At 39.3% G+C, this 12,821-nt stretch overlaps 1 protein-coding gene across 12 annotated transcripts in view; it reads left to right on the plus strand.

Annotated features, from left to right (window-relative positions):
- Positions 1-12,821, plus strand: part of TANC2 (tetratricopeptide repeat, ankyrin repeat and coiled-coil containing 2) — a 440,895-nt gene that overhangs the window by 236,612 nt on the left and 191,462 nt on the right. For all 12 annotated transcript variants that reach the window (XM_035300383.3, XM_035300386.3, XM_035300388.3 and 9 more), the window contains one exon: positions 402-665. In XM_035300383.3, the coding sequence (XP_035156274.1) occupies positions 402-665 (264 nt within the window). The remainder of the gene's footprint in view (positions 1-401; positions 666-12,821) is intronic.

Genomic DNA, 12,821 nt, shown 5'->3' on the forward strand with positions numbered 1-12,821 from the left:
CATAAATTGTGTGGTGGTAAAGTTCGAGTTTTTTAGGTTATTTATCACCCAAATAATGTATATTGAACCCATTAAGCAATTTCTCATCATCTACCTTTCCCACACCCTGTAACCCTTCAGACCTAGACTAATGTCCAAAAAAGTTTTCTGTAGGTTCTCTTCTAGTATTTTTAGTTTCCAGTCTTAGGATTAAGTCTTTGGTGTATCTTGAGTTGATTTTTGTGTATGGTAAGAGATAGGGGTCCAGTTTCATTGCCCTCCATATGGCAATCCAGTTTTTCCACCACCATTTTTTAAAAATTGTGTCCTTTTCCCAAGGTATGTTTTTATCAACTTTGTCAAAGATTAGTAATTGTATGTATGTGGTTTTATTAAATTCATTTTACTCTTTTTCTTTTCAGCTACATTAACAAGCTATTCTGAAAACATGGAACGTACAAAATATGCTGGGGAAAGCAGTAAAGAATTAGGATCTGGAGGAAACATAAAACCTTGGCAATCTCAAAAATCCAGCATGGACTCCTGTTTGTATCGAGTAGATGAAAACATGACTGCTTCCACCTACAGTCTGAATAAGATCCCAGAGAGAAATTTGGAAACAGTGTTATCTCAATCAGTACAGTCTATTCCTTTGTATCTCATGCCAAGGCCAAATTCAGTAGCAGGTAAGGTTGTTTTTGTTGTTGTTCTTGTTAATCATTTTACTCCAGTATATATTGAAATGAAAATAAATGCTGCACTGATAGCATTTAAATTTTCCATTTATGTTTTTTGACTAAGCTGTTCTTTTGTGTTTGAGCAATATACATATATATTATTTAAATCGGGGGGAACGTTCATCTTCCCCAATGACTGCTTAGTTCTGCTCCCAAAGTATACATAAAAATTCAGAAACAGCCTATAAAATATATCATCAAACTACTGAATGTCTTTTCTCTCAATCAAAAGTCTTTGAAGGAATTTTAGTTTGAGGTTTTGTTTTCTTAAAATGTTAGTATCAAAAAACATTACTAAGATAGTCATATCTCAGTATAATTTATATTATCAGAAATCATCATCCATAGTTTATAGAAGTGGAAGGCAGGCAAAAATTCAGCTTTTCCTTATCCCATGAGTTCAGTATTTTCACAGTATCCTGGCTATTATTTTATGGAAGAATCACCAGGTGGCTATATTTCTAAAGAATAACTCTGGCTGGGCATGGTAGCTCACGCCTGTAATCCTAGCACTTTGGGAGGTTGAGGTGGGCGGATGACAAGGTCAATAGATTGAGACCATCCTGACCAACATGGTGAAACCCCTTTCTACTAAAAATACAAAAATTAGTTGGACTTGGTAGTACGCTCCTGTAGTCCTAGCTACTCGGGAGGCTGAGGCAGGAAAATCACTTGAACCCATGAGGCAGAGGTTGCAGTGAGCCAAGATTGCACGACTGCACTTCAGCCTGTCAACAGGCAAGACTGTCTCAAAAAAAAAAATAGAATAACTGCGACACCACTAGCAAACTCAGTGATTAAAAAAAAATGTATCAGTCCGTTTTCACACTGCTATTAAGATACTACCCAAGACTGGCAGCTGATGGTGTAATGCTTCTTGCCATTCCCATTTCCCTTTCCTACCTCTTCTTTGTTCTCTGGGAGACCCATAGAACAAAGACCCATTGTATCTGTAATCAGGTATGATTATAGGGAAATGGCTCATCTTAAAGATGAGTAGCTACAGAAGATTTTAATACTCATTTCTAAAGATTATTCACTTTTATATGGTGACAGGAAATTTTTTATCCTAGGACATTTTAAATATGTTGATTCCCAACTACCATGTCATATTGGAATCCTAGAATGCTGTTGTACTAGTCCATTTTTACACTGTCCTAAAGAAATACCTGAAACCAAGTAATTTTTAAAGAAAAGAGGTTGAATTGGATCACGGTTCTGCATGCTGTACGGGAAGCATAGTGGCTTCTGCTTGGCTTCTGAGGAGGCCTTAGAGAGCTTTTAATAATGGCAGAAGGCACAGTCAGGGTGGGTAGCGGGTGGAACAAGCACCTCACATGACCAGAGCAGGAGGAAGAGCAGGAGGGGGAGGTTCCACACACTTTTAAATGAACAGTTCTCTTGAGAACTCACTATTACAAGAACAGCAAAGGGGAGGTCCACCCCATGAGCCAGTCACTTCCAACACTGGGGATTACAATTCAACATGAGATTTGGGAAGGGAAACAGATCCAAACCATATCAGGTATAAATTATGAGAAGTTCCAGGCAAGTTGAGTCTTTTCCAAAAAGAAGCATATAGATCCTTGCTCATATATAAATAGGGAAATGTAACTACCAACCATAGGAAGTATGTTCCAACTTACTTCCTAAGTTCCAATGCTTTCTAAGAAAATTCTGGCTCTATTATCTGTGAAAGGCACTGAACACTTAATAGAAGACAGAGAAGCTTTGTTTCAGAGTGGAACTATGTAGTCAGGCTGAATGAACAATGTTAATTCAGGGTATGAGTCTTAATCACTACTTAACATTAACATTCTGTGTTACCGTCTTCCTCCTACTTACTCCCTATTATATTTTATGTGTATCCCTTAGAACCTTTTTTAACTGTATTAATCAAGGACCTTCTCATTTGTTTAAAAGTGACTCAGCTCTTCCTCAGGCTTCCCTTAGCCCCAAGTGTACCCAGAAACTGTTCTACTTCCCTATTAGCCAAGTGCTCCCTCCCTAGTTGTATCCTGTACCTTCACAGCAGTGCCACAGCTGAACAGACCATGGGAAGAGAATGGAAAAAGCAAGCTGGTTAATGTAATATTTTGCTGTTGGTCTCAGAAAGCCATCAGGACCACATGTAACTAACCACCAGACAGTAATAAGCTCTGAGGCAACTACCAAACCATCTCCATCTAATTCCTAGCCGCCTTCCCAGGCTGAACTCAAATACTTTCTCCAATCATCTCCCAGCCACAAGTAATTGCTTCTTCTTCTAGACTCTCCTAGTACTTTGTATGTTTCTCTTTTTGTGTTGGCAACAGTCTACTTTGTATTATATGCAGCTGTTGTGTATATATGTTGGTCTGACTGCTAGAATCGAAACTTTTGACATTAGCAACTGAGAAGAGTCCAGTAGAGGCTCCATAGTTGCTGGTTGAGTGAAATGAATGAATATATGCATGAAGCAACCAATCTGTGATATCAGCTTTAAACAAAAATAACAATGTGGTTAGTAAATCTAATGGTAATTTTCTTCATCTTACTATAGGATATAGTCTTCGCACAGGAGAAATTACCCAGAAAAAGGTGGGGGGTGGGGCTTATTTAGAGAAAGTAAGCTCTATATAAGCTGTTAGTATGAGCTAGTCAGAAAACAATTTTGGACTTACTAGTATCTCAGAATCTTATTTCTTCAAAATTATAAACTGTAGTTCTCTTTAATGTATGGAACGTATAAAGAACATTTATCACTATCTGCTAACAACTGGCAATATATATTTTTCAGTGGTTAATCAGAAGCCTTTATTCAATTAGCAATGTAGTAGTGTTGGGGAAAAAAATGGAGATCTTAAGATATTTCTATTTCTCTAACATAGTAGTCAGCAAACCAGGGCCCATGGGCCAAATTTGGCACACTCTGTTTTTGTAAATAAAGTTTCATAGCAGCAAAACCACACACATTTATTTTCTTATGGTTGCTTTGCTCTACCACAACAGAGTTCAGTAGTTGCAACAGAGATCATAAGTTCTACAGTTAACATTGTAGTGGCCTACAAAGCCTATTAAAAAGGGCAATCCCAACCTTCATTCTAAAAACTTATCCTGGCATTTGATTCATTTGGCCCAAGTCACCCCTCAGCTATACATCTCAGCTGTACAGGTCATAAACCGTGTTAGCTGTGCATAGGGACAGAAACTGTTTTAGACTTTATGAAAAGTTTCATGTGTTTCACATGACTTCATGAATTACATAGAGAATCAGAAATGTGTCAAAATTCCATGAGAGGACATTGTTACTCAGCTATACTGATACTAGTTAACAAAGACACTAAAAGGATTTGAAAGAGAAAAAAGCTGAAATTTGCCCTTACATTTTGTTTTGTTTTTAAAATGCACTTAGCTAGACTCATATTCAGTGTGGGACGTAGTAAATTGGTCACCTGCTTGAGTCTGGAGCCCTCATTTCCAAATTTAGGAATTTTCATTTTGGTGGTGGTGAAGTCTTTTAATGCGTTTGTTCTCATCTTCTCTTGACCTCTCTTGAATTTATTAAAAAGAATGTAAGATTACTCTTCTTGAACAGACATATCTCTAGATTCATTATTTTACCCTATAAAAATGCTAACTGTAGAGCCTATGAAATGATGTCTAGGACTCCTGTACTCCTATAAAAGCCAGATAAGCTTTTTCTCTCACTGTCTGTAAGGCTAACACTACTGTAAACAAAAAATATGGAAGGAAAATAAAGAGCCCCTCTCCTCTCTACACCTAATATCTCTCTCCAAAGATTAATATTTCTTTGGAGAGAATTATGATTCTTCATATCTATATATAAATCTATACATACAACATTATATCTATATGTGATATATAATCATATGTACCTATGCAGTCAACCCTCTGTATCTGTGGTTCCAAATCCACAGATATGGATGGCCAACTAAAAGGGACTTGAGCCTTTGCAGATCGTGGTATCAACTAGGGGTTCTGGAGCTAATTTCCTGCAGATACCTAGTGACGACTATATTTAATTATAATATATGTAAGAGAGTTCTGAGGTCGAAAAATCAATGGGAGTTATTCAAAAGAAATGAAAGCATATGATCTTAAAATTACATACATAAATGATCATAACAACCTTATTTGTAATAACCAAAAATTGTGAACATCCCAAATGCCCATCAATAGGTAAACAGATAAAAAAAATTAATTATATATCAATACAATGGAATTCTACTCAGCTATAGAGGGAAATAAATTATGGATACCACAGCAACATATATGAATATCTAAATATGCTATTTGAATGAAGCCAGATTTTTTAAATATACTATATGATTCCATTTGTTTAAAATCCTAGAAAATGCAAACTAATCTGTAGGCACAGATTGTCTCTCTTATAATGCAACCATCTACAAGTACAGGTGTCATCTAGACCTCTTGTGTCGCCCTGTGGGAATTAGGGCTCAGGGAGGTAGCACAAATGTTGATCCTCTGGCTACTGCTGTTGCTCTGAGTAATAACTGTCTTTCATCTCTTACCCAGAAGTTTCATATCTTTTTCCAGCATTGAAGCTTGTTAGTTTACAGATTCTTCACAGTTCTTGACAATGAGATATTGCTATACCCAAACCCACAAAATTAAAAGACATGGCAATGCCGAGCAACAATAAAAATGTTGCAATTTAAATTATACATTGATGGTGGGAGTGTGTTAATAAGTTGATACTCCATTTTGTAAAGTTGTGTGATAAAAATCTATTAAAGGTTTATCAAGCTATATATGCATGTTATCTATAACCTAGCAATTCCATTCCTGGATAGAATGCCCATGAGAAATAAGTGCTTTTGTTTACAAGAACACAGATAAAGTTTTATCAGTTTTATTCATAATACCTAAAAACCGAAAAACATTCACATATCCATCACCAGTGAAACTGATAAATAAATTGTATAGAGCAATGAAAAAGAACATACTACTCTTATAACATCGTGGATACATTTTACAGATGTGATATTGAACATAAGTCAGACTCAAAAGAGTGCCTACTGTATAAAGTTTGTACATTTATAGAAAGTTTATAGAAACAAAATGATCACTTCTATGGTTATAGAACTAAAGTAGTGGTTACCTTTGGTAGGATTATTGACTAAGGGAGCTTTCTGTGTCTTTGTCTAGATAGTAGTTAATGGATTTATACTCATGAGAAGACTTCAAAAAGTCCATGGAAAAACATAATTAAAAGATAAAAATAAAAAATATAAACTTTATTTCTTAACATAAGCTCCATCAAGTTTAAGACACTTTTGTAAGTCATGAATACCAGCCATTTAATCCATCCCTGAAGAACTGAGTGAATGTCCTGGGAATTTAACCATGTCAATGAAGCCTTTTTTACATTATTAACTGAAGAAGAATATATGGCTTTTACAGATTTTTTTTAAGATTAAAAAACAAAAATAAGTCAGACAAAGCCAAATCGGAACTGTAAGATGGTTTTTCAAAATGGCGCTGTAGGACCAACTCAGGATTGCAGCTCCCAGTTAATCTGCAGAGGGTGAGTGGATGCCGCATTTCCATACAGATCTTTATTGTCCACAGACTAGGAGATTCCTAGATGTAAGAGCCCCACGGGCCGCCAGCATGGCAGTTTGGGCCAGCGCAGCTGTTTGGGCCAGCACCACTGATTGGGCTGAGGCCGCAGCTCAATGACACTCCGTACAAAATACACTGATTTGGTTGCCCCATTAAACCAGCAGTTGGAGATTTCAGAAGGCAGATTAGCACATTCATCTGATTAAATGGGACTTAAACAGAAAGTCAGGCCAGGAGATTCCCAGGCAGCAACGTGGTTTGAGCCGGTGCAGTGGGTCACTGCACAGGAAATCACACAGATCCCAGTGCCCTTGCAGCAGGCAACTGGAACACCTGGGAGAGAGTCAACCACTCAACTTAAAAAAAAAAAAGGGCTCTGAGGCAGGGAGCCAGGTGATCAGGCTTGTCGGGTCCCACCCCCACAAAAACAAACAAAACAGCAATTGGAAATTCTCGGGGTTGAGAGTTTCACAGCAAGCGCAGCTGAACCCAGGACACTGCAGCTCGGTGGGGGAGGGGCGTTTGCCACTACCGAGGCATGCGACTCCTACGAAGGTACGCTGCCATTGCTGACAGCCTGCCGTTGCCGAGGCAACCCGACATAACAGAGAGAGTGCGCCACTACAGAGGTGGGCGTCCATCGCCACTGCCGTTCTGACCACACCCATATAAACAGGACTACAGAGAATTACACACGGCAGCAGGGCGGAGCCCACGAGAGCAGGGTGGAGCCCATGGCAACAGGGTGGAGCCCACGGCAGCTCCTGATAGACACTACAGGCAGGCGGTGACTAGACTGCCTCCTTGCTGGGCAGGAAAGTACAACGGATACTCATAAATAAAGCCCTAACTCCCCGGGACAGAGCACCTGAGGAAAAAAAAAGGGGGGCTTTATGAGTTCTGCTGCAGCAGACTTAAACGTACCTGCCTAGCAGCCCTGAATGAACAACAGAGCTCACAGCTCAGCACTGAGCTCCTATAAAGTACAGACTGTCTCCTCAAGCAGCTCCCTGACCCCCATATATCCAAAGAGTCACCTCACAAAGGACTGATAAGACTGACATTTGGTGGGCATCATTCAGGGACAAAGATAGCAGAAGAATAATCTGGTAGCAACCCTCATGGTTCCGCAGCTGCTACAGGAGATCCCCAGGCAAGCAGGGCCTGGAGTGGACCTCAGCAGTCCTACAGCACTGGGGCCAGACTGTTAGAAGGAAAACTAAGAAATAGAAATACTTCATCATCAACAATCTGGACGTCCACTCAGAGACCCAGTCGGAAAATCAGCAACCACTCAGAAGACAGGTGGATAAATCAACAAAGACGGGAAGAAACCAGTGCAAAAAGGAGGAAAACACCCGAAACCAGAACACCTCGCCTCCTAAAAAGGATCAAAACTCCTCACCAGCAAGGGAACAAAGCTGGACGGAGAATGAGTGTGATGAAATGACGGAATCAGACTTCAGAAGGTGGGTAATGAGAAACATCCATGAGCTAACAGAACATGTTCTAAATCAATGCAAAGAAACTAAGAACCTTGAAAGAAGATTTGAGGAAATGATAACAAGAATGGACAACTTAGAGAGGAATGTGAGTGAATTGATGGAGCTGAAAAACACAACACGAGAACTTCGCGAAGCACGCACAAGCTTCAACAGCCGAATTGACCAAGCAGAAGAAAGAATATCAGAAGTCGAAGATCAACTCAATGAAATAAAATGAGAAACCAAGATCAGAGAAAAAAGCGCAAAAAGGAATGAACAAAGTCTTTAAGAAATGTGGGACTATGTGAAGAGACCTAATCTACGTTTGATAGGTGTACCTGAATGTGACGGAGAGAATGAATCCAAGCTGGAAAATACTCTTCAGGATATTATGCAGGAAAATTTCCCCAACCTAGCAAGGCAGGCCAATATTCAAATCCAGGAAATACAGAGAACACCACAAAGATATTCCTCAAGAAGAGCAACCCCAAGGCACATAATGGTCAGATTCACCAGGGTTGAAATAAAGGAGAAAATACTAAGGGCAGCCAGAGAGAAAGGTCGGGTCACCCACAAAGGGAAGCCCATCAGACTCACAGCAGATCTCTCGGCAGAAACCCTACAAGCCAGAAGAGAGTGGGGGCCAATATTCAACATCCTTAAAGAAAAGAACTTTCAACCCAGAATTTCATATCCAGCCAAACTGAGCTTCAGAAGTGAAGGAAAAATAAAATCCTTTGTGAACAAGCAAGTACTCAGAGATTTTGTCACCACCAGGCCTGCTTTACAAGAGCTCCTGAAAGAGGCACTACACATAGAAAGGAACAGCCAGTACCAGCCATTCCAAAAACATACCATATACTAAAGAGCATCAACAAAATGAAGAATCTGCATCAACTAATGGGCGAAACAGCCAGCTAGCATTAACATGGCAGTATCAAATTCACACATAACAATATTAACCCTAAATGTAAATGGGCTAAATGCACTGATCAAAAGACACAGACTGGCAAATTGGATAAAAAACCAAAACCCATCACTGTGCTGTATCCAGGAAACCCATCTCACATGCAAGGATACACAGAGGCTCAAAATAAAGGGATGGAGGAAGATTTACCAACCAAATGGAGAGGAAAAAAAAAGCAGGAGTTGCAATTCTCGTCTCTGATAAAATAGACTTTAAAGCAACAAAGATCAAAAGAGACAAAGAAGGACATTACATAATGGTAAAAGGATTGATACAACAAGAAGAGCTAACAATCCTAAATATATATGGACCCAATACAGGAGCACCCAGATACATAAGGCAAGTTCTTAATGACTTACAAAGAGACTTAGACTCCCACACAATAATAGTGGGAGACTTCAACACTCCACTGTCAATATTAGACAGATCAACCAGACAGAAAATTAACAAGGATATCTAGGGCTTGAACTCAGACCTGGAACAAGCAAACCTGATAGACATTTACAGAACTCTCCACCCCAAATACACAGAATATACATTCTTCTCAGCTCCACATCATACCTACTCTAAAATTGACCACATAATTGGAAGTAAATCACTCCTCAGCAAATGCAAAACAACTGAAATCATAACAAACAGTCTCTCAGACCATAGTACAATCAAGTTAGAACTCAGAATTCAAAAACTAACTCAGAACCACACAGTTTCATGGAAACTGAACAACTGGCTCTTGAATGTTGACTGGATAAACAATGAAATGAAGGCAGACATAAAGAAGTTCTTCGAAACCAATGAGAACGAAGACACAACATACCAGAATCTCTGGGACACATTTAAAGTAGTCTCTAGAGGAAAATATATAGCAATAAGTGCCCACATGAGAAGAGTGGAGAGATCCAAAATTGACACCCTATCGTCAAAATTGAAAGAGCTAGAGGAGCAAGATCAAAAAAACTCAAAATCTAGCAGAAGACAAGAAATAACTAAGATCAGAGCTGAACTGAAGGAGATAGAGACACGAAAAACCCGTCAAAAAATCAATAAATCCAAGAGCTGGTTTTTTTGAAAAGATCAACAAAATAGACCACTAGCCAGACTGATAAAAAAGAAAAGAGAGAATAAACAAATAGATGCAATAAAAAATGATAAAGGGGAAATCACCACAGATTACAGAAATTCAAACCATCATCAGATAATATTACAAACATCTCTATGCACATAAACTAGCAAACCTGGAGGAAATGGATAAATTCCTGGACACTTGTGTCCTCCCAAGCCTAAACCAGGAGGAAGCCGAAACTGTGAATAGACCAATAACAAGGTCTGAAGTCGAGGCAGCAACTAAGAGCCTACCACACAAAAAAAGCCCAGGTCCAGATGGGTTCACAGCTGAATTCTACCAGGCACACAAAGAGGAGCTGGTACCATTCCTTCTGAAACTATTCCAAATCCAAAAAGAGGGACTCCTTCCCAAATCATTTTATGAGACCAACATCATCCTGATACCAAAATCCAGCAGAGACTCAACAAGAAAAGAAAACTTCAGGCCAATATCCATGATGAACATAGATGCAAAAATCTTCAATAAAATACTAGCAAGCCGATTGCAACAGCACATCAAAAAGCTTATCCATCATGATCAAGTAGGATTCATCCCGAGGATGCAAGGCTGCTTCAACATACTCAAGTCTATAAACATAATTCACCACATAAACAGAACGAAAAACAAAAACCACATGATTATCTCAATTGATGCAGAGAAGGCCTTTGACAAAATTCAACAGCACTTTATGCTAAAAACCCTCAATAAACTCGGTATTGATGGAACGTATCTCAAAATAATAATAACTATTTACAACAAACCAATAGCCAATATCGTACTGAATGGGCAAAAACTGGAAGCATTCCCTTTGAAATCCGGCACTAGACAAGGATGCCCACTCTCACCACTCCTATTCAATATAGTACTGGAAGTTCTAGCCAGAGCAATCAGGCAAGAAAAAGAAATAAAGGATATTCAAATAGGAAAGGAGGAAGCCAAATTGTCTCTATTTGCAGATGACATGATTGTATATCTAGAAGACCCCATCGTCTCAGCCCAAAATCTCCTGAAACTGATAAGCAACCTCAGCAAAGTCTCAGGATATAAAATCAATGTGCAAAAATCACAAGCATTCCTATACACCAATAACAGACTTAAAGAGAGCCAAATCAAGAACGAACTGCCATTCACAATTGCTACAAAAAGAATAAAATACCTAGGAATACAACTCACAAGGAACGTAAGGACCTCTTCAAGGAGAACTACAAACCACTGCTCAACAAAATAAGAGGACACAAACCGATGGAGAAACATTCCATGTTCATGGTTAGGAAGAATCAATATCATGAAAATGACCATACTGCCCAAAGTAATTTACAGATTCAACGCTATCCCCATCAAGCTACCATTGACTTTCTTCAGAGAACTGGAAAAAACCACCCTGAACTTCATATGGAACCAACCGAGAGCCCGCACAGCCAAGTCAATTCTAAGCAAAAAGAACACAGCAGGAGGCATCACACTACCAGACTTCAAACTATACTACAAGTCTACAGTAATCAAAACATCATGGTACTGGTACCAAAACAGAGATATAGACCAGTGGAACAGAACAGAGGCATCGGAGGCAACACAACATACCTGCAACTATACAATCTTGAATAAACCTGACAAAACAAGCCATGGGGAAAGGATTCCCTGTTTAATAAATGGTATTGGGAAAACTGGCTAGCCCTGTGCAGAAAGCAGAAACTGGACCCCTTCCTGACACCTTACACTAAAATTAACTCCACATGGATTAAAGACTTAAACATAAGACCTGGCACCATAAAAACCCTAGAAGAAAATCTAGGCAAAACCATTCAGGACATAGGAGCAGGCAAGGACTTTATGACCAAAACACCAAAAGCATTGGCAACAAAAGCCAAAATAGACAAATGGGACCTAATCAAACTGCACAGCTTCTGCACGGCAAAAGAAACAGTCACTAGAGTGGATCGGCAACCAACAGAATGGGAAAAAATTTTTGCAGTTTACCCATCTGACAAAGGGCTGATATCCAGAATTTACAAAGAACTAAAACAGATTTACAAGAAAAAAACAAGCCCATTCAAAAATGGACAAAGGATATGAACAGACACTTTACAAAAGAAGACATACATGAGGCCAACAAACATATGAAAAAATGCTCATCATCTTTGGTCATTAGAGAAATGCAAATCAAAACCGCATTGAGATACCATCTCACGCCAGTTAGAATGGCGATCATTAAAACATCTGGAGACAACAGATGCTGGAGAGGATGTGGAGAAATAGGAACACTTTTACACTGCTGGTGGGAGTGTAAATTAGTTCAACCATTGTGGAAGACAGTATGGCGATTCCTCAAGGACCTAGAAATAGAAATTCCATTTGACCCAGCAATCCCATTACTGGGTATATATCCAAAGGACTATAAATCGTTCTACTATAAGGACACATGCACACGAATGTTCAATGCAGCACTGTTTACAATAGCGAAGACCTGGAACCAACCCAAATGCCCATCGATGATAGACTGGACTGGGAAAATGTGGCACCTATACACCATGGAATATTATGCAGCAATCAAAAACGATGAGTTCATGTCCTTTGTAGGGACATGGATGAATCTGGAGAACATCATTCTCAGCAAACTGACACAAGAACAGAAAATGAAATACCGCATATTCTCACTCATAGGTGGGTGATGAACAATGAGAACACATGGACACAGGGAAGGGAGCACTACACACTGGGATCTATTGGGGGAATAGGGGAGGGACAGCAGAGGGGGGAGCTGGGGAGGGATAGCATGGGGAGAAATGCCAAATGTGGGTGAAGGGGAGGAAGGCAGCAAAACACACTGCCACATGTGTACCTATGCAACTATCTTGCATGTTCTGCACACGTACCCCAAAACCTAAAATGCAAAAAAAAAAAAGGTTTGTTATCTAAACTTGCAAAATCCCCTTTGTTTGATGAGAGGAATGAGCAGGAATATT

The sequence above is a fragment of the Callithrix jacchus genome, chromosome 5 (genome assembly GCF_049354715.1).
Source record: "Callithrix jacchus isolate 240 chromosome 5, calJac240_pri, whole genome shotgun sequence".
NCBI lineage: Eukaryota > Metazoa > Chordata > Mammalia > Primates > Cebidae > Callithrix > Callithrix jacchus.